At 39.0% G+C, this 22,718-nt stretch overlaps 1 protein-coding gene across 1 annotated transcript in view; it reads left to right on the forward strand.

The window, feature by feature from the left end:
- DNAH5 (dynein axonemal heavy chain 5) overlaps window positions 1-22,718 on the forward strand; it is a 316,306-nt gene that overhangs the window by 192,679 nt on the left and 100,909 nt on the right. Inside the window, exons 42-51 of the mRNA XM_038392521.2 lie at window positions 1,259-1,405; window positions 2,752-2,993; window positions 7,437-7,613; window positions 8,938-9,142; window positions 9,644-9,786; window positions 11,876-12,010; window positions 12,884-13,006; window positions 13,360-13,573; window positions 15,478-15,701; window positions 17,270-17,468. Of these exons, the coding sequence (XP_038248449.2) occupies window positions 1,259-1,405; window positions 2,752-2,993; window positions 7,437-7,613; window positions 8,938-9,142; window positions 9,644-9,786; window positions 11,876-12,010; window positions 12,884-13,006; window positions 13,360-13,573; window positions 15,478-15,701; window positions 17,270-17,468 (1,809 nt within the window). The remainder of the gene's footprint in view (window positions 1-1,258; window positions 1,406-2,751; window positions 2,994-7,436; window positions 7,614-8,937; window positions 9,143-9,643; window positions 9,787-11,875; window positions 12,011-12,883; window positions 13,007-13,359; window positions 13,574-15,477; window positions 15,702-17,269; window positions 17,469-22,718) is intronic.

Raw genomic sequence — 22,718 nt, forward strand, 5'->3', positions numbered from 1 at the left:
TGCCAGTTGATAGTTATCTGTTGCTGTAGATGGCTTTGTGCGGCTTTTTGTTACCTGACTACTTCACAGCATTGGTTTTATATGATTCCTGTTAGACTTGCCAAGTTGCCTGTGAAGATGTAGTGTAAAGGAATAGTTTAGAAGAGAGAGGACAAACTGTAATCCGATGAAGTGAGCTGTAGCTCACAAAAGTTTATGCTCTAATAAATTTGTTAGTCTCTAAGGTGCCACAAGTACTCCTTTTCTTTTTTACTTCCATGCAATATCTTGGTTCAGTTAAAGCCAGCATAAAATCAAAATAATCTAATCTTTTAATTTCGGCTCTCATTCAGAAAAGAACACAAAGGCAATATGGTACCTTCTTAGAGTTTTTGGTATGTTTCTGCAGAACATTTTACTGAGTATTGCCAAGATACAGATGATGCAGCACATCTGTCAGTCTGAATATCTGAAGTAATAATGTCCACAAATGACCATATACTGCAGTAGTTTTGTCAGGTCATGATTTGCAAAACTGCTTAATTTTTTGTACAGCATTAAAATTTTACACTTCTGGACACTACTGGTATTTAAAATGAAAAATTTCTTTCTTGCAATGCAAGTCATATTTTTAAAGGTCCATTGTCTATACTTTACTCAGGATTATTAGAGCTAAGATTTTGTTACATCTTTACTGCTGATCAAACATTAGACATTTTTGGAAAATGAAACATAGTCTTGTATTAATAAAGGATTTTAAAGGTCAGATGCTGGTGATATAAATGCATTCCCTGTGGCTGCTTGAGAAGTTCTGTAATCATGCAACTACAATTTAATTGAGTTAGTCCAAGGTGAGCAAGAACATATCGCAGAAAATGAGGGAATGTAGAGAATAAAGTTTCTGTGTGGTACTCTAAGCTCAAGATATAGAAAAATACATTGAAAATTAAAGGCATTGGAGCTATGTAGTTTAAAGAATCGCCACCTTAAATAAGGCCTTGAATACATGTCATCATGTTGTTGTGCTCTCCTTTACTTGTCAATGCATGGATTTCTCCTTTACATCATGCCTGGAAGGAATACTTTATTGTTAATTTTTGACAGCTCTAATTATCAATTTGGTATACAAGAAGAAATGAATTTTCAAAGTAATCTTGTAGTTCTGATAGTAGTAAACCACTAACAACCATATAATTTTGTATGGTAAGTTAGTGTAATGCCGCACCATGACATTTGACTTGAAATACCAAAGGTTGACAGATTGATTTGACCTTTGCAGATTGTGGACAGCCACACCGTGAAATGAGAATGAATCCCAAAGCTATCACAGCACCTCAGATGTTTGGTCGCCTTGATGTAGCAACCAATGACTGGACAGATGGGATTTTTTCCACTCTGTGGAGGAAAACTTTGAGAGCCAAGAAAGGTAAATCACACAACAAAAACAAACAAAACACCACGTGTCCCATCACCCCCAAACCAGTGAACCAACCATAGCATTAATCAAAAAGCTTTTTTCAAGCAAATAACTAGTATGGTTTCAAAAGTAAGACCTCCTTGCATGGAGAAATAATAATCACTACTCAGAATGTGTCATCTTCAGGTTGCAAAATGGCAAATTCTATTCCACTAATTTTCCCAATCCTTTCTTTGAAGGATTGGTCATAGGATTAAAGAGGAGGTGTCCCTTTGTCTAATTTTGCACCTGCTGCTTGACGTTAAGGGAATGGATTTGAAAAACGTACCCTGTTCCTTTCTGTGTTTGTGTACCCATGTTCACAGGCACTTGGGATTTCAATGTGTAAAGGAAACAAAGGAAAAACCTTGCCTGGCCACACCATCCATTTTTAGGCAAAAACATTCATTTATTTCAAAGGAGACTTGTATTGAGCCCCGTATTATAAACTTGTTGTATATTAATTTACTTGACTACTCAATTTCCTAGCTCAAAAACTGGGTCACTGGTGACTACACTCAGGTAGTATTTGGCTATTGAGCAGTCATTTCTCTATTGATAAAAATTGTAAGTAGTGATCAGACATTATTTAAGGTAAATTACTGTAGTTGAAATTTGGAAATATTGTCTACAGATTAACTGGCCTAAAAAGACTTTCACAATATTGCAAATAGCTCCTATCTAAGACTGATTATTGTGCTTCTGCAAGACAAAAAATACTTGAAATAAAGACCGATCCAACTCCCAATAAAGTAGATGGAAAAATGCCCAATGGGAGCTGGATCAGAATGATAAAAGTTAGTGTAAAACTACATGAAATTGTGCCTAACAATTTTCTGACAACTTGTATTAACTAGTATTTCCTACTTAGTTTAGGGATTGTTGTTTGAGCATCATCAAAACCTTTGGAACCAGAAGATTTGTATTATTTTTTTTTTAAAGTACAGGATTTCTACTCTGAGTTTTGATGATTTAATTAAATGGGAGTTTATATGAAGAGCTAAAATTCTTAAGATGGGAGATAGTAAAAATCCATGAATCTGCTGACCAGAATGTTACGAGCATTACCAGGTGTTCAGCAGATAATGCTACCTTTATGTGTTGTGGGACAGATAAGCATTTGGATATGGACAACAACCGATCAAATGCTTGATTTCAAACTGGTAGAAACAAACTGAATCAATACCCTTTCTTTTGTATTTCTTGTTGTTACAACATTTAGACTTAGTGTGCAATATTCTGTACAATAAAGTGTAATTAGATAATGCTTGTGAGACCATATGATTTGCTTCATAGACATGTTCTTTGGATTGCAGGTGAGCACATCTGGATAGTTCTTGATGGTCCTGTTGATGCTATTTGGATTGAGAACCTGAACTCTGTACTGGATGATAATAGAACCCTAACACTAGCTAATGGAGATCGTATTCCGATGGCACCAAACTGTAAAATAGTGTTTGAGCCTCATAATATTGACAATGCTTCCCCTGCTACTGTGTCAAGGAATGGCATGGTTTTCATGAGTTCATCAGTTCTCAACTGGAGCCCTATTCTTGAGGTATGGTCCACAATAATTAGATGATTCAGTATATTGGTAGAAGTTTATTAGTGAGGTATATTTAATGAATGTTGAATACCAATGATTTTCAAGTAGTTCACTGTGTTTAGATTATAACTTGGGGTTATTCATTTTATCCAGTATGTTTATTCAGTTCAAACACTGTGTAAATGCATTAATTGTAGTCTTAGACATACAGCCAGCTGATCAATTAACATAACTATGGCCCAGGTGGTGGTATTGAATACTGAAAGATTTAAGTCTTTAGAAGCTTGGGTGGTCTATTACACTTTCCACTTTTTCATTCTGGAATTTCAGTCTGTGTTTAAGAATATGGAACCTAAAGCCAAATTCCTAAATTCCTAAAGCTATATTTAGGCTCTTAAAGGGCCTGTTTTTCAAAAATACCGAGCACCCAATAGCTCCTAGTGCAGTGAATCTACTTCAGACAAGATAAGGGTTGGGGAGAGGGCAGCATGGATATACTCTGTGGTGCCATGTTCCTCCATGTCTTCCTATTCTCTCTTCAGCTTCAAGACAAGTATCACATCAGCCCACCTAAAGGACCTTTCCCCCTTCCTAGAACTAAGAGTAATGGAACCAGTACATTTGGCTCTAACAATTCCTCTGATTTATCCACAGAAATCCCTAGTATCAGTATTAGCTAATTGACAAAACAGGTATTGTTTGTCTTAGGTGTTCCTGAAGGTTTTGATATTGACCATAATTACATTTTTCAGAGTAGCAGCCGTGTTAGTCTGTATTCACAAAAAGAAAAGGAGTACTTGTGGCACCTTAGAGACTAATAAATTTGTTAGTCTCTAAGGTGCCACAAGTATTCCTTTTCTTTTTGCATAATTACATTGAAGACCAGGAATTTATCTATATTTAGTCTTCAATGGTTTACTTAAAGCCTTACTTGCAGGAGAAGGTTCACAGCACCCTCTCAATACTTCAGACACACAGTTTGGAAATAAAGTTGAAGAGCTCTTTGATTCCCTTTGGAGATTGGTCAACTCAGATCGAAAGAGGAAGAGTCAATCTTCCCAACAGGGAAAACTTCACAAGATCCAAACTCTGATTTTTATGGTGTCACAGAACTGTTAGCCATTCAGTAGCAATTCCTGGATGTGTGAGTCTCTATGTGGAGAGGTGACTCATTGGGCAAGATTTCACAGGAGAGCTTCAGGGGTTATTTTTAACATCCTGGAATCATTCCCAACAAGAAATGTGAAGGGAAATGCAGATAACATAGCGATCATTTCATTGTCCTGATGGAAACAAGATGCCCATGTGATTTCTGGATTCTCCTTTCACAGTCTGGACCTCTAACTCCTGACCATGGATGATGACCTCTTAGGGTAGGTGAGGTCAGAGGGCTCAGAGCATTAATTTATTACATGTAAGGACAATCCAGTCAGGCCTTCTGGACTGAGGATCACCTAATGAAGTAGCATATCCTGACCCAGTCCAACGGTGATATATGTAAACTGGCAAAATGGCACTGACAGTAGGTCTAAACATAAAACCAATGCACTTCATTTCCTGTGCACTTAATGTACATATATTAAATGTAACAAAAGAGGTTAGCCAGTCTGTTCACAAATAACCTGTAGACACTCATAAACTGATGCTTAATCAAGAAGTTTTTGTCTGATCATCAGGAACTTTGGCTATCACCAGATGAACATACACACCTTCTTTTGAAACATGAACTTGGCAGCTCTTCACCGGGGAAAAATGATCACTGGGAACGATTGCTTTTTCTCACAAATGAAAATTTCCCTTTTATGTACATCCTTCAACTTCTGGGAAGAATCATAGAATATCAGGGTTGGGAGGGACCTCAGGAAGTCATCTAGTCCAACCCCCTGCTCAAAGCAGGACCAATCCTCAACTAAATCATCCCAGCCAGGGTTTTGTCAAGCCTGACCTAAAAAAACCTCAAAGGAAGGAGATTCCACCACCTCCTTAGGTAACGCATTCCAGTGCTTCACCACTCTCCTAGTGAAAAAGTTTTTCCTAATATCCAACCTAAACCTCCCCCACTGCAACTTGAGACCATTACTCCTTGTTCTGTCATCTGCTACCACTGAGAATAGTCTAGATCCAGAAGCTCATAAATCAGAAGCTTAAATAGGAGGAAATGGCTATCATATTCATTGTCCCCAAATTGGTCGTGAGAAACAAAGCTTCAGACAATGGAACTCTTAACCCATCTTTTCAGTAGGAAAGGATCTCTTATCCTATTTGGGATTACCTGATCCTATACCTTGGCTCTTGATTAACAAATCCTAACTGAGATTTCTGCCAGGTTACAAACTCCTACCATCCTGCAGAATTTCCACCCCTTTTGTCCTACCCAAGAGTATGGATCAGATGGTTCACAGCTGAGTCAGGAGATGGAAATTAACCCAGAGATGAACAGCTGCTCTTGACTTCTTAATGGATGGACTTTGGGCCATAAGAGTGTATCTTTCACCACAGAGTTATGTGGTATTATGAAGGCAAATTGATCCTAATGTCTGGTAGATTACCAGATTGGGGTGGTTCCTCAAGGCAACAAGCCTATATACAGTAACAGTTAAAACTATTTCTCTGGCCTTAGACCTGACCATAATATTTCAAACTCTCATGACTCAGCCATTTGAACCAACAGCATCTATTTATTCTCCAGGACATCTATTTATACTCTCTTCTCTTCATGTGTCAGTATATTTATGCCTGTATTTGTGATTTTCACTCCATGCATCTGAAGAAGTGGGTTTTTTACCCACGAAAGCTTATGCCCATATAAATTTGTTAGTCTTTAAGGTGCCACTGGACTCCTCATAATTTTTGTGGATACAGACTAACATGGCTACCCTCTGATATATAGTCATATTTTTCTCTCTATAAAGGTATGCTTCCTGGCTGCAGTCAATCAGCACAACAGTTAGATGTCTCTGCTGTTAGTAGTCATGATTCTTGCTATATCTTCCAAGAGTGTAGGGCAGCTCTTCATGTTCCTGAGACATTTACTGTCAGATTTGATTATTTTTTCCGTAACCAAATTGAAATTTATTTTTCTCTACGCCTAAACCCTTCTTTATCCCTGAAGGAAAAAACATGGCATGTGCTAGATATAAGAAGAGCTATTAAAATTATTATTAGCAGAACTGACACATTCAGGAAATAATAAACTTGAAAGGTTTCTTTCCATTCTAAATCTCTTGCCTTGAAAATATCTGAATCTGCCATAGGTATTTGGAGAGAGTGCTGCATTGCTAAAGTATATACAACTACAGATAAATTGATTCCAAAATCGAAGAAGTCCCATTTAGTTTCTTCTTAACTTATTGTAGTACTGTTCTGAACTACAAGCATCAAGTAGTGAATGCTGTATTGAAGTGTATGAAGGAGGGATATGTGAGGAAAAAGAGAAATTAGCATCTGGAGAAATATTAGCTTGGCGATGAGTCAGACTACACAAAACCAGGACCCTGGTGAAAAAATGGAACTTTGGCCAGTAATATTGGTGCACCAATTACTGTGACACACAGGAAAAATGAACTTGTAGGATAAAAGAAGAAATGGCAATAAACTCAGGAAAACCTGCACCAAAATAAAGTATACATACAAAAGACTCAAGACTATCCTTTGGAACTACAGACAAATATGGAAGATGAATGTATTCCTAGTAGAGCAACTTGGGGCTTTGCCATCCTTTATTACATAAGTATTTAAAAGGCAGTGATAAGCATAAGTATTTCTGTAAAGCTCTGACCTGATGTGTTCCATGTAGGGACATTCAAAAAAAGTGGATACTAAATTTTCTCCAATTTTGAACTAGTTCGAATACGAGAGGGAGGGAGTTGAATGAGGTACTGTATATTTGTTGGAATCAATTAGACGGGGTATATTTTTACTGCCAAGAGATTTAAAAAAAAAGGCATTTTAAGACCGCATGATTGTCCTCTGAGTGGCTTCCAGACATGCTCAGCTCAGTTATTTTGAACTTCCAAACTGGGTTTTGGGGGTAAATCTGGGTGGGTTCTGGTATAGCATCTCACCAACATAAATATTATTCAGGCTAAATTAATCCCTGAGTTCTACCTCTAACTCCATTTTTATATAGCCACTTTGCAGAGTTGAAATGCACTTGAAACAGCTATGCTGATTGAGAATTAAAGTGGAAGTTTTATCTCATGAGTAGTGATGAATGACTGGCTGTGATTTTGGCCCAGTTCTGCTTTTTAATATGTGTGTGCAACTTCCGCTGGGAGTTATACATATACATGAATGCAGAATTTGTCCTTCTATTTGCACCAACAAAGAAAGCTGAATCTCAGCAAGTCAGCATGTCACTTGAGTCTGTTTTATTAAAACCTTGAGAGCATTTAAAAATATTTTGAAGTCTTGATTTGAAATTAAAGGATATTCCCTCCCCCCCATGGATAATAGGGCTTTTTGAAAAAACGTTCTCCTCAAGAAGCTGAAATTCTTCGTCACCTGTACACTTCATCATTCCCCGAATTCTACTACTTCAGCATCCAGACCTTGGAATATAAGATAGAGATGCTGGAGGCCTTTGTGATCATGCAAAGCATTAACATGCTGCAGGGACTTATCCCTCCGAAGGTAAGCTGGACAATATTTTGCCAACTGTTTATTCTGACTTAAGTTGTTTCATGCTACATGGGTACATATTAGAAAGCACACCAGGATATTTAGAGAAGAGACATTCCTGTGAAGATGTGGGAGCTTAAAATATCTTACATGTGAGTACCTAATTTCTATTGAAAATGACACTTAGGATGGTCCATACTTATTTCAGTATGTTTATATAGTGCTTTTTCTGATATTTTTACAATGACAATTGTAAGAATTCTTATGCGGCATTAGACAGCAGTCGCCCTAACTGGTGTTTTAATAACAGGAGTGACTGGATGGCTCACAGAATGGATAATGGACTGCAGGGCATTTCACTTATAATTTCTTAAATGCAGACGAAATGTTGAATGTGGTGGTGAAAAGTTAATGCTATCTGATAGATTTTTATTTGTTGTTACTTATATGAAATAAGTTTTCCCTTGGAGTATGTCTTAGAGGATGTGTTCAAAAAATTGGCACTTATTGGCAGATTGAAATGGGAGGCCAAAGAGTAGATGTACATGGTGAACATCTTCATGCCTATAGAGATGGTTTCTTGAGACCTAGGTTTGAGGCAGATTGGATTAACAGGGCAGTATGGGGAAACTTGCAAAGCTGATACCCATGCTGCTGAATATTGACTCTATGGTCAAAGAGAAGACTTCAGTTCTCTGGCTTTTTAAACTCTACCAAAATACAAATTCAGCCAGTGCAAGCCGCAGAGCACTGTTAACATATGCCGCCTCTGAGAGCCACCATTTAATTAGCGAGCAGTTGCACACTGCATCATGTTAATTTTCCATGTATATTTAAGGTATATGCCTGGGAAGAGATCTCTTCAGAGCATTAGACTATAGGCATAAAAAATAATAGGTCTCTGCCCTAAGGAATCTTGAGTCTAAGGCCTGAATCCTGTAACCATATATCCATAATGCAATGGGACTACTTGCGTCATAGAGTAACCCATTAAACATATGTATTTGCAGAATTGGGGCTTTAATGAACTAATAAACCAACTACTTGTCTTTCCCTGGGCTTCTGGAGAGAAATAAGCTATTTGTTTGCTATGGGTTTTTTTCCAGTGGCTAATTTTCTGAATTAGGGAAAATAAATAATATGACACAGTATGTATTGTAGCTTTTCGTTTGTGTAATGGTTGCCCAGAGCATAGGTAGGGACACCTACTGAGACTTATGTAAATCAAAGCTAAAGGTTTTTACCTTGAACATACAAAGCAGAATCTGATGTAGGAATTTTTTCTTGGAACGGCCTTAAGTCATGAAAGTAGCTAAAACAATGTTTCACCTCTCAGGAGCAAGGAGGGGAAGTAACACCAGAGTACCTGGAAAGGTTGTACGTCTTCTCCCTCATGTGGAGTGTTGGAGCATTGCTGGAATTGGAAGACAGATGCAAAATGGAGCACTGGCTTCGTAATCATAAAAAAATAAAGCTTGATCTTCCCCATATCTCAGAAGGAAGTGAAGATACCATGTTTGACTACTATGTGGAAACTGATGGTTAGTAACCCACTGGCATATACCAGATAACATTTGAAGAGACATGATCTTGAAAGAGTATATTTCATAGAATTAATAGAGAAGGCACTTCAGGTTGTATACTTTCCCATGTTCCCTGACAGTTTTTGTTTTAAAATCATGCTTTACTACTGGTTTTAATAAAGTTTCCCCCTGTTGCTGTGAGATACCAAAACAAGGGCAACTGACTACACAAGGAAACAGGGACTTGGTATCACAAAGTGCTGTCAAATGAGAAAAGGTAAGCAAGCGGGTCACTTGTAACAACAGGTCATGTGGTCCTTCCCAGGGGTTTTTAAGAATACTCCTTGCAAAGTTAATTGCTGATCATCATAGAGAGTGGGTTTTGCCTGCAGGGCCCACTGCCCCGGACAGGGTAAGGGAACTTCATAGGTAACAATCCACTTGTACTACTAGTTGGAGAATGGGATACAGGCAAATTCTTTGTAGCTTGGAAGTATTAATCTATTCTGTTCTGACAAGGTAAATGGATGCACTGGAGTACTCGTGTTGAAGAGTATGTGTACCCCACTAACAGCATTCCAGAGTATGGTTCCATCTTGGTACCAAATGTTGACAACGTGAGGACAGACTTCCTTATTGAAACAATTGCTGGGCAGGGCAAGGTATCATTCTTGTTTGTGTGTGTCAATGATGTGATCCGCATGGGCGGTGGGAGAGTTAAACTATAAATGGCAACAAAATGGTAGATGAAATTCAATGTTGATAAATGCAAAGTAATGCACATTGGAAAACATAATCCCAACTATACATATAAAATGATGGGGTCTAAATTAGCTGTTACCACTCAAGAAAGAGATCTTGGAATCATTGTGGATTGTTCTCTGAAAACATCCACTCAATGTGCAGCCCGAGTCAAAAAAGAGAACAGATTGTTGGGAACTATTAAGAAAGGGATAGATAGTAAGACAGAAAATATCATATTGCCTGTATATAAATCCATGGTACGCTCATATCCTGAATACTGTGTGTAGATGTGGTCACCCCATCTCAAAAAAGATATATTGGAGTTGGAAAAGGTTCAGAAAAGGGCAACAAAAATGATTAGGGGTATGGAACAGTTTCCGTATGAGGAGAGATTAATAAGACTGGGATTTTTCAGTTTGGAAAATAGATGACTAATGGAGGCTATGATTGAGCTCTATAAAATCATGACTGGTGTGGAGAAAGTAAATAAGGAAGTGCTATTTACTCCTTCCCATAATACAAGAACTAGGGGTCACCAAATTAAATTAATAGGCAACAGGTTTAAAACAAAAGGAAGTATTTCTTCACACAATGCACAGTCAACCTGTGGAACTCCTTGCCAGAGGATGTTGTGAACGCCAAGACTATAACAGGGTTTAAAAAAGAACTAGATAAATTCATGGAGAATAAGTCCATCAATGGCTATTAGCCAGGATGGGCAGGGATGGGGTCCCTAGCCTCTGTTTGCCAGAAGTTGGGAATGGGCGACAAGGAATGGATCACTTGATGATTACCTGTTCTGTTCATTCCCTCTGGGGCACCTGGCATTGGCCACCTTTGGAAGACAGGATACTGGGCTAGATGGACCTTTGGTCTGACCCAGTATGGCTGTTCTTATGTTCTTAAATAAAATGACCTCACCGCCCATTAAGTAGTGGGGGCCATTGTCTGGCTTGCAGGGAAAGGTGTGTGGGCCCTTTAGAGACTAGAGTACCAGAGTGATTTGCTGCAGTAGCTTGACCAGGTCAGTGTCCCATCCCCACACCAGGTGACTGGAAGAGAGGGGAAACTATTTAGGTCCACACTGGGGCACGAAAACCCTCTTTTACCTGGACGAGGTGGAGCAGCACCCACCCTCTCATGCATGGAAGTAGTTAAATGCCAGGCTTTGTCATGATCCATGGTGGGCATTGCACCAGTCACTCCTTTCTCAGGGGCTGGAAAATATGTTTTCCCTCACTGCCAGATTGGCCAAGGCAAGATGGTTGGTTTTTTTTCCACCTTCCTGCCTTACTTGGGGCAAATATGGAACAGAAGTTAGGCTATGATTTGCAACTTACTGTGTAAGTATGGGGCTGATATCCTGTGCAGGTACTCTGTGGGGAAGGGATAACGTGATCAGATAAAATGGATTAGTAAAGGAGTTAAAGGAGGTATTCTTTAAAGGAGCAGAAATGGGGATTTGGGGCTCCTATGACTGATATGGCAGAGAGCTAACCAACCCTCCTTTATGGCACACCTTAACCCTCATTTGAGGGAGGAGGGTCCCAGCAGTGGGTTGGCTAGGGACAAGGATGGGTAACTCCCCGCCCCCAGGTATGTGTAAATGATTATTGAACTACCTGCACTGTACACTTTTATCTGACGGGTACTTCCAGACATTTAGGAATAATATTGCAGCCTAATTAAACCACATCCAGTATCTCTTGTCCTCCTTCCAGCATAACAGGACAATGTGGAATTATAATTGAAAATGCGAGGATCTCCTGTTGTATGGTGGAAACTAATGACCCTTTTGCATACATACTGTTAGAGTTAATACATCTTGAATTGTTCAGTGCTAAAACAGCCCACTGCTTCCAGCTTGCCAATTTTTTTCTCATTGAAAGTTACATTTTTATTTTTTTGTTTCATTCCTGACAAGGATAGATACAGAGGTTGATGAGACTTTGTTAGCACACTTGGCTTTTGCACCTCTGGGCTCATTTGAATTCTCTCCTTGTCTAGCCTGTGCTACTAATTGGCGAGCAAGGAACTGCTAAAACTGTCATTATCAAAGGATTCATGTCAAAATATAATCCTGAAAGCCACATGGCCAAGAGTCTGAGCTTCTCATCTGCAACTACCCCATTAATGTTCCAGGTATAGTAATCACTCTACTTTTAATAAGATGACTGAGTTCATATCTTTATTTGTACACCTGAGAATTTGCCAGAAAGATCACATTAAAAGGCGGCTTTCTCTAATTACAAACAAACAAAAGCACCAGTCTACTCCAAGGGTTTCAGTCAAAATGGCCTTTCTACATGGAATCTAACTTGCTTCTCTCACAATATGCCTTTTGAAAATTGTCCATCAATTTCAGCAAATCCTCAGGAACCACATCTCTTCCAGTCATTCCAGTGGTTATTTGGTTACTCTCGTATTTTTGACACGTTATACTTCCCTCATCAAATTTTCAATGTTTCTTGATGTCTGGAAATATGCCAGTTCACACTAACTGGCTGAAGTGGTCATTCATTTTTATTGGATTGTCATTAAAACCTTGTGTAAAAGACTAAAAACTTTACAAAACGTAGTCTACATTAATGATTGTAAGTTGTGTTTATTTCATAATTGAGTTAAATCTTTCATGGAGGTGATATTTCATAAAGTTATCTATGATCACAATAGTTCAAACTTAGTTTATTACACCACTCCATGAAAAAAAAAGGGATAATTCTCCAAATGGGTTGCATGCACTACATTGGCAGTTATGGTTTTTAAAGGCAATTTGTGTCCAATTTGTATAGCAACCTATTACCTCACTTTCAGAACCCAGTGTTCCATTTACCAATTCTACAAAGCCAGTGGCATTTCTTAGTGGAAATCTCCTCAAAACAGTCTGAAGAGTACCCATGTATGCCTTCGCTATTGAAGAGTTTCTGCTACTATGTGTGCGCACATAAAAAGCATAAACTATCCTTTGATGGAGAGGAACTGTACAGCTTTAGGTAATAAAGGTTTTTCTTACAGCGTTCAATAGAGAGTTATGTGGACAAACGCATGGGGACGACATATGGTCCTCCTGCAGGCAAGAAGATGACTGTTTTCATTGATGATGTGAATATGCCTGTAATCAATGAGTGGGGAGATCAGGTTAGTTAAGTATTGAAATTTGTCTTAATGCTGATCTGTTGTTTTTATGTCTCCTTATGACATAGGTGACATGGCTCCCCACTCTGGTCAAGTTGTTGAGGTATTTGAAATGCATGTAATTATTTTCCTCTGAGCTCCCTCCTCTAGATATTACCAGAGGAAAGGGCGATCCAATCCCACCTATTTCTGGTAATTTATAAATGTTGTTTTCTTCATGGCAGAAGAAAATGTAGTGTTTTTTAAGACAAAGAAAATCTGTCTCTTAGTTATGTTTATCGAGTGCTCATAAATAATTTTGCATGCCATTTTGCATCCAGGGAAATATTCTTCTAATCCTAATGGGCTCTTTATAGGTCACCAATGAGATAGTTCGACAGCTGATGGAACAGAATGGGTTCTATAACCTAGAGAAACCGGGGGAGTTTACCAACATTGTTGATATCCAGTTCTTGGCAGCCATGATCCACCCTGGTGGAGGTCGCAATGACATCCCACAGAGACTAAAGAGACATTTTTCCATATTCAACTGTACTCTGCCTTCCAATTCTTCCATTGACAAGATCTTTGGTAAAATGAAGACTCTCTTTGCAAAGTATTGATTGAGACAGTTAGAACTGGAATGCCAAATTTTGCTTGCCCCCCTCCCCCGTACTTTAAAGGGAAATCTTAAGATTGAAAATCTTAATTTTTTTTGCATGTGGGGTGGGGGTCTTGAATGTATGTGCCCATATTTTCCTGGAACAGTGGCTCTCAAATTTTCCGTGTGTGGTTAGTGACTAGGACTCAGTTAAATCCCAGACTACTTTGGGATTACCAAGGACTGGGGTACATGAACTCACTGGCTTTTGGTGGTAGTGCTGGAGGAGTAATGCTGGGGCTGGGAGGAAGTGGTTAGTGCTCAGTGGGATTTTGAGGTTTTTTTTTCTCAGCCCTTGATGCCCTGTTGTCTCCCCCTGTTGCCCACTCCTTGGTCATGCCCTGGAAACTAAAAATGAACAAACACAAAACCAAATCTCTGCCTTAGACTAAGATACAAAATTTACTCCTGCGGGAATTCTGCACCAACAAATTGAAAATTCTGCGCACAATATTTTAAAATTCTGTAAATTTTATTTTGCCAAAATAACACTAGATAATTATGCTGGTTTCAATTATTTTGGTAATTTATTTCAAAATACCTATCAGCAAGGATGTCTGTAACAATACAGACACACAGAAAAATTCCCCCAGGAGTAGAGAGTTAAAGAAACCCCTACAACAACCTAGTTCTTTCTTCTCTGCCTCTTCCCCCCAGAGCCCAGCTGGGGAGCCAGACACTTACCACCCCCCAGAGACCAGATGTGGGCCCTCCCAGCCCAGACACTCACACCCTTTACCCCCCAAAGCCCAGCTGCAGTTCTCCACCCCAGCCCAGACACTCTCAGACCCTACCCTCCTATAGCCCAGGGATCCAGAGGGAGAAACAGCCTGATTCGGGGTCCCAGGCTTGCACAGAGTTTCCTGAGTGCTCCCTCCCTCCTTCAGGGTATGCTGGGAACTGCAGCTGCTGGGAACCCTCCGGTTTCCTCACCCTCTCCCCAGCCTTGCCTTCTATTTCTCAGCTGGGCTCTGCCAGATCCAGTGGCCCCTAGTGGTGGCCAACATCTCTTCAGCCAATTTCTATTGGCGGGGGGGAAATGAAATTCTGTTTGCCCAACATTAATTTCCGCAAAATTGTGCAGTGATGCAGAATCCCCCCCAGGACCAAACTGTGGGTAACATTAGCACAAAATCAAAATGGTGTCCTTTTTCAAATGGACTTTCTGAGGTAAAATTTGACCTAAAACTAAGGCCTTGAACAAGTATCATTTTTTTACAAAACCCAAGGGAGTAGAGAGGTTTCCATGATTTAGCCCCCTAACATTTTCAGTGGAAACTATTTTTCGTGTTGAATAATCCAAATTGAGTCTGCTCAGGTTTGACTTGGAATGTTCCAATTCAACATGAAGTTCACCAATTGATTTATAAACTCAAGAAAATAGTCTTACAATGGGACATCTAGATCCAAGATTCTGAGGCTGGCACCAAAGTTGTCCCTGGAAAATCTGCACACACAACAGTTACATATGAAAATATAGGATTTCTATGCACATTTGCTGCATGTACAGGTGCTACATGTTTACGTTGCTGCACACATCTGCAAAAATTTTGCAGAAATAACTTTGACCTTGACTTAAAATAATTGGTGTCTGGTCCTTAACCTATTGCTCCCAATGCAGCACCAGAGGTGCATTTTATAGCTTAGCTAGGCTGCAGCATTTTGGTGTATTTCAGGGGACATGAGGTGAAGGTGCAAAGAGTACTGCTGTCTTACATGTACAGGTTGTCTGTACCTGGAGTTATTCAGGAATAGCTGTTCCAGAATAGCTCCATGTGTAGACAAGCCTTATTTTAGTAACTGCCCTTTAAACCATAAATTATACTTTCCCCAGGTGTGATTGGAGTAGGGCATTATTGTAGTCAGCGGGGCTTCTCAGAAGAGGTAAGAAGATCAGTAGCCAAATTGGTGCCAGTGACACGCAGGTTATGGCAAATGACCAAGATCAAAATGCTACCCACTCCAGCCAAGTTCCATTATGTCTTCAATCTACGAGATCTCTCAAGGATTTGGCAGGGGATGCTAAATACTGTATCGGAAGTAATCAGTGAACATAATGTAAGTAACATACAGATTTCTTTCATGGAGTTAGCATATTAAGTAGCAATGGGATGAAGACTATAACTGATTCTTTTGGTGGTTCAGTATACGTAGGAAGCCTCTGTCTCTACTTGTTATCACTTTTCTTATTAAATTGTAAGATCTTCAGTGGTTTTGTTCTGTGTTTGTACTCTACCTAGGACAGTGGGGTCCTGTTCCACATCTGGGACTCCAAGGTGCTTCCTCAATACAAATAATAAATAATAAGCATCAGTGATGAAACAATACTGACTTAGCTAAATGGTTAAGATGCCAAAGGATTTTATGGACATTCAGTGTAGCAAAAGAACAGAAACCAGTTTGTTACACTGTCTGCATCGGTTTTATGGTCTGTTATACTTACTGATAAATGTTAGCTTATTTAAATTTTTAAAATTCTGGAGAAAATCAAGCTTTTAAAAATATTCAATTTTATAAAAATACACAGCAGCAAGCTATTCAGTGTCTTAATGACAAATAATTTTGTTCTTAAGGTATAGGATGCCTTGAGGTTTTCAAACTATGTGACTGGCTGAAAGCTGATTTTTGGCTTAAAGCTATAAGGGTATGTCTGTACTTCAGTCTGAGGTGTGGTTGCAGCATGGATAGACATACCCATGCTAGCTTTACCTGTACTAGCAGCTAAACATAGCAGTGGAGACACAACAGCACAAGCATCTGCATGGGATAGCAATGCCTGCATATACCTGGGATCCCCAATATGCTTGTCCAGCCCCATCTGAAGGCTGTGCTACCCTTTTATTTCTAGCTGTGCTAGTGTGCATACAATGAACACTATGTCTACCCATGCTGCAATCATGCCCAAGATTGCAGCGCAGACATACCTTAAATGGAAGAGGGAATAACATTTCAGACTGTAACAAGTCTTTCTGTATTTCATTACTGTACGATCCACATTCCTTGTGAAAAATAAGATACTTGATGTAAATATTTTCCTCTTAATTTTCTTTAATACTGAATATAAAGTTTAGTCTTCAATGCAGTGACTGTCCCTCTGCAGATGAATCATTATCCAAGCATCTCTACTGATGGTACTGCCAGAAGTAGCATATAAAAGTGTGGACTCCATCTTATGAATGGACAGTTATGATTTGTGAGTGGGAAATATATCTGTTAGCAAACTGGGTAGTCAGCTATTGAATTTGCTTGTAAAAATATGCTTGGCATTCATAAAGTCTGTTTTTGGCAATGCAATAATTGGACACACAATTATGTAATTTGGGAGGCTAGACTGAGGTTTCATCTAATACTTTGTCCTGAATGTGCAGTCTCTTTTTTTCTTTTTTTTTTTTTTTGTAAACTGGACATACACGTAAGCTGAGATGCAGCTGAATCAAAGTCTGACAAAGAATACTATTTCAGCTTCCTTAGTAAGGAGTAAAGCATTATTTTGTATTGTCTAGAGGTAATGCGATGCTGTACGGAGCAACAGTGACAAAACTCTAATCTTGCTGAGATATGGCTGTGAAGAGCACAAGTGCCTCTGTTACAAACTTAATCAATTGAGATGTTTGTTTTGTGAACAGGTGTTGATAAAGTTGTGGAAGCATGAATGTAAGTGTGTTATTGCTGATCGTTTCACAACCCCAGCAGATGTAGATTGGTTTGATACAGCTTTGGCAAAATTGGTTGAGGAGGAGTTCGGTGAAGCAAAAAAGGCTTTAGTGGATTCGGAAACTGATGCTTACTTTGTTGACTTCCTAAGGGATACACCTGAAGCAACAGGTAACTACAGAAGCTTAATGCAAGAAGAGGAGATAATGATGTTCTGTGATAAATTGCCAATGGATGTGGAGAGGGAAAGATACAGTAAATGCTTATGTAGAAAATACATAAGAATGCATATTATAAACACCCTTCAATGCCCAGCCAGCTCTTCTGGTTAGTTCACAGGGCCATGGTCCCAATTCTTGTCTATCCTTTTTGTGGTAGCTAATGTTGCCAGCTAGGATAGGTCCTTGGGCTCATGGGAGCACAAGGACTGCATTTATGCCCAGCTCCTGTGTAGGGATAGAAATGGAGAGCAGATAATCTGTATAATGGCTGGACACAATCTGGCACCTGGGATCTGTTGCAACCATAATGCTATAATGGTGCAATCCAGAAGGATGTTCTGTAACATGAGTCCAGTATATAGTAAGCACAGATGATTGCACTTGAACTAAAACTGTATAAATAGTTATTACACTTACTAACCTGCCCCGGCCCCCAACTAGTGCACAAGAAAGCCCAATTTTGACTAATCCATTAATGTCAGATAAATGTAATTTTCCTGCAACCATTACTGATGTTTTCTTGTTACATTACTAATGACTCCTATTAAATTGTCCTTTTTCACTTGTTGCATAGTCTCTCTTACATCTTTCAGATCAAAATAATGTTTTACATCTTATTTGCACAATAGTTATTTTGGTGTCTGTATTATTTATAAAATACCTATTTTCTTTCACTTGCTTTTGTTCATTTTTTCTCTTGCAAGAAAAGTTATGCATAATGAAGCCCTATTTATTTAGTCCTATTTTATAAGGAAGCTAAATTGCTTTACAGTGCAATCAAAGTAGCTCAAAAATGGGTGAATTACACAATTTTGTGTTCTGTTTCACTGTGTTGTATGAATTGCTTTGGTTTTGGGGAAGGCCATTATTAAACTATTTTGAGGTCAGTCAGCTACTCCACTCCTCATAAATGATGAATACATGGAGGTACTAGAATAAACAATGAAATGCTCTGAACCAATACTGGAAAACAGAGAATCATAAATGATATGGCAGGTGAGAGCAGTAACTAAGAAATGTGCAGAGAAATGTATGAAAAGAGTAGAAAACATAGACCCTGAATTAAGAAAGTGCTCAAACATGTGGTTAAATATTTTGTTGAATGGGAACACAAAACAGATGAAGAATGAGCAAGAAAGAAAAACAAAATATGTAGTAGAGTACAAGAGATGGATTTTGATTTTGATTTGTATATTTGTACATTTAACCTATTAATTATGATAGTGCCTGATGGCCAACCAAGAATGGGGCCCCATTTTGCTAGGCATTTTGTGGTAGACAGTCCTTGCCCTGACACTTGTTTTTGCATTAGCATACATTGTATGCATGCTGAAAACTTGTACTTCTTTGAGTGCTGGTACCAGTGTGTATTACATTGTGGGTACGCATACGCATGGAGTCAAAAAATTCTTGAAAGCCATGTCTATTGGGTCATGCATGCACTGTTGCTGTCCTCCAATTGAGGAGATAAAGGGCAGAGCGGACCGACCACCTCTCTAGTTCCTTCTTATCATCGCATGGCCTGGGTTGGAACTTCCAGTGTCTGGAGTTTCATCTTCCTTTAGTTTTGGATTTGTACATACATATGTATATATTTTATAAATTGGACAAGGCATGAGTCATCCCCATTGCCCCCACCTGGCCCAGACGGTTCTTGTTCCTGAGTCTTCTACACATGTTGTCTTGGTCAACAATCAGCATTCAGCCTTTTCCAATCGCATGAACCAGGGGAAAGACAGAATCAAGCATCTCAGCCCCCAAGCACTCCATCTCAGGGTGAGGTGTTTGGATGGGTGTCAAATCTCAAAAGTTCATGCTCTGAAGCTGTGCAAAGCATCCTTAGTAACAATAGAAAAGATTCCATTAGAAAATTTTACTTAGTCAAGTGGAAGTGTTTCCTTGTCTGGGCACAACAAAAACCCATGAGTTGTGGGTATTCCCCTTATTCTGAACAATCTTCTTTCTCTCAGAACAGCTGGGGTCCACCTGGCACCAATGAATGTGTACCACCCACCTTCTCATGGTTATTTAATTTTTGCTCACTAACTGACTACCAGTTTCTGCAAAGGTCTAATCAGAGCCTTTCTGTCAGTAAGGAAATCTGCTCCTCAATGGGACTTTAACCTTATTCTTTTTGTGCTCTCTTAACCTCTTTTTGAACCACTAGCCACATGTTCCATTTCTCTTCTGTCCATGAAGGTTACATTCCTGATAGCCATCAACTCAGTCAGGAGGGTGAGCAAGCTTAGATCATTGATGGTTGATCTTCCTGACACCATATTCCATACAGACAAGGTGTCATTGTGTTTACATCCTAAATTCACCCACAAAGTAGTTTGTTTCACTTGCACCAGTCACTTCACTTGTTTTTTGCCAAAACCACACACATTAGAAGAAGAGAGGAGACTTCATTCCCTCAACATGTGATGAGCCTTAACCTTTTACCTGCGAAAGATAAAGCCAATCAGAAAAACTCAAAGACTGTTTATTGCTGTAGCAGAAAGAATTCAAGGTCAAGCTATATCTTCTCAGAGGATCTGTAAATTGATCTCAGGTTGTATCTATCTCTGCTATCAGCTGTCTAATTATCCTCCCCCTCATGGCTCATTCTACAAGAACACAAGTGATATCAATGGCATCGCTTCAAGAAGTACCTCTACTTGACATTTGCAGAGCAGTTACATGGAGTTCCATCCACACATTTGTGAGACAATATGCTTTAGTACAGGACTCCTCCACCGATGCATCTTTTGGGATGGCAGTATTTCAAATGACTTTGCTGCCTGCATCCTGGCAGCCTCCTCCTACTTCAGTACTGCTTGTCAGCCACCCAGAGTGGAATACACATAGGGACCAGCAATCAAAGAAGAAAAGAAAATTACTTACCGTGTGGAGGTTCTTCAAGATACGTGGGGTAGACCTATCTGCATTCCACTACCTGCCCTCCTTCCCCTCTGCTTCAAATCATTCTTGGATTCGTGATAGAGAAGGAACTGGAGGAGAGGTTGATCTGCTCCACCCTTAATCTCCTTGATCAGAGGCAAGAGGAGGGTGAGGGTGCATGTGTGGACCAACTGACACTGTTTTCAAGAGTTCTATAACTGCGTGCATGAAGTGCATGTTTACACACAGTGGAATACAAATAGGAATCATACATCTCAAAGAACCTCCAGTTACTGTAAGGAAAATAACATTCTCTTTTGTGAAACAAAATGCAAGTAAAGAGACGGAGACTGTAGGACAAAAGGCTATGAAGTGAACATTTAAAATTCTTCCTCTGCATATCTGTTAGAGTTAAGTTCCTTTAACCAAGACACTTATCTACATTCTTTGACAAAGTAGGAAGTTCTCATTTTTTAGTGGCTGATTGTACTCATTGTGTTTGTCAGAGCCCTGAGAAACCCTCCTAATTACTTTTCTTTACAGCTCTCACTTATTCTCAGACTGAAGCTAATGTTCTGCTAGTCAAATGGGTCACTGAGTGACAAAAGACACGGCTTTAGCCCTCAGACTTGGGCCTTAGAAGCAGTGGGGGCATTCAACTATTTCCTGCTATACTGGAGAGTAAGAACAGGAATTGAGCTTGGATCTTACATGGATTTTTTTTAGGGCTGTCAATCACAGTTAATTCATGCAATTAACTCAAAAAATGAATCGCAATTAAAAATAATCATGATTAATCACAGCTTTAATTGTACTGTTTAACAATAGAATACCAATTGAAATTTATTAAATATTTTTGGATGTTTTTCTACACTTTCAAATATATTGATTTCAATTACAACACAGAAAACAAAGTGTACAGTGCTCACTTTATATTATTTTTATTACAAATGTTTTCACTGTAAAAATGATAAAAGAAATAGTATTTTTCAATTCACCTGATACAAGTACTGTAGTGCAATCTCTTTATCATGAAAGTGCAACTTACAAATGTAGATTTTTTTTGTTATATAACTGCACTCAAAAACAAAACAATGTAAAACTTTAGAGCCTACAAGTCTACTCAGTCCTACTTCTTGTTCAGCCAATCACTAAGAGAAACAAGTTTGTTTACATTTATGGGAGATAATGCTGCCTGCTTCTTATTTACATGACACCTGAAAGTAAGAACAGGTGTTTGCATGGCACTTTTGTAGCCAGCATTGCAAGGTATTTATGTGCCAGATATGATAACATTTGTATGCCCCTTCATGCTTCGGCCACCATTCCAGAGGACATGCTTCCATGCTGATGACGCTCATTAAAAAATGCATTAATTAAATTTGTGACTGAACTCCTTGGGGGAGAATTGTATGTCTCCTGCTCTGTTTTACCTGCTTTCTGCCCTATATTTCATGTTATAGCAGTCTTGGATGATGACCCAGCACATGTTGTTCATTTTAAGAACACTTTCACTGCAGATTTGACAAAACGCAAAGAAGCTACCAATGTGAAATTTCTAAAGATACAGCACTTGACTCAAAGTTTAAGAATCGGAAGTGCCTTCCAAAATCTGAGAGGGACCAGGTGTGGAGCATGCTTTCAAAAGTCTAAAAAGACCAACACCCTGATGCAGAAACTACAGAACTGAAAAAAATCAACCTTTGGCTGGTGGCATCTGACTCAGATGATGCAAATGAACATATGTCAGTCTGTACTGCTTTGGATTGTTATCAAGCAGAACCTGTCATCAGCATGGACACATGTCCTCTGGAATGATGATTGAAGCATGAAGGGACATATTAATCTTTAGCACATCTGGCATATAAATATCTTGTGACGCTGGCTACAGAATGCCATGTAAACTCCTGTTCTGACTTTTAGGTGACATTTTAAACAAGAAGCAGGCAGCATTATCTCCCACAAGAGATCATCTGAACAAGAAGTAGGGCTGATTGGACTTGTGGGCTCTAAAGTTTTACATTGTTTTGTTTTTGAATAGTTATTTTTGCATATAAGTCTACTTTTGCAAATTCAACTTTCATGATAAAGAGATTGCACTATTATTGTTTAGCAGCACGATTAATCACGCAATTATTTTTTTTAAAATAACTGTCTCGATTTCAAAAATCCTCTGCATGAAGTTTACATATTAATTGTTACCCATGAACTGTCCGGTCACATGATTACATGTTTGTTTCAATCTCTTCATACTGTAACTTCAAAGTACATATCTCTGATAGCAGAGCAAGAGACAGAGTAGATGGGATATCAGCCA

Source organism: Dermochelys coriacea, chromosome 2 (assembly GCF_009764565.3).
Source record: "Dermochelys coriacea isolate rDerCor1 chromosome 2, rDerCor1.pri.v4, whole genome shotgun sequence".
In the NCBI taxonomy this organism is placed as follows: Eukaryota; Metazoa; Chordata; order Testudines; family Dermochelyidae; genus Dermochelys; species Dermochelys coriacea.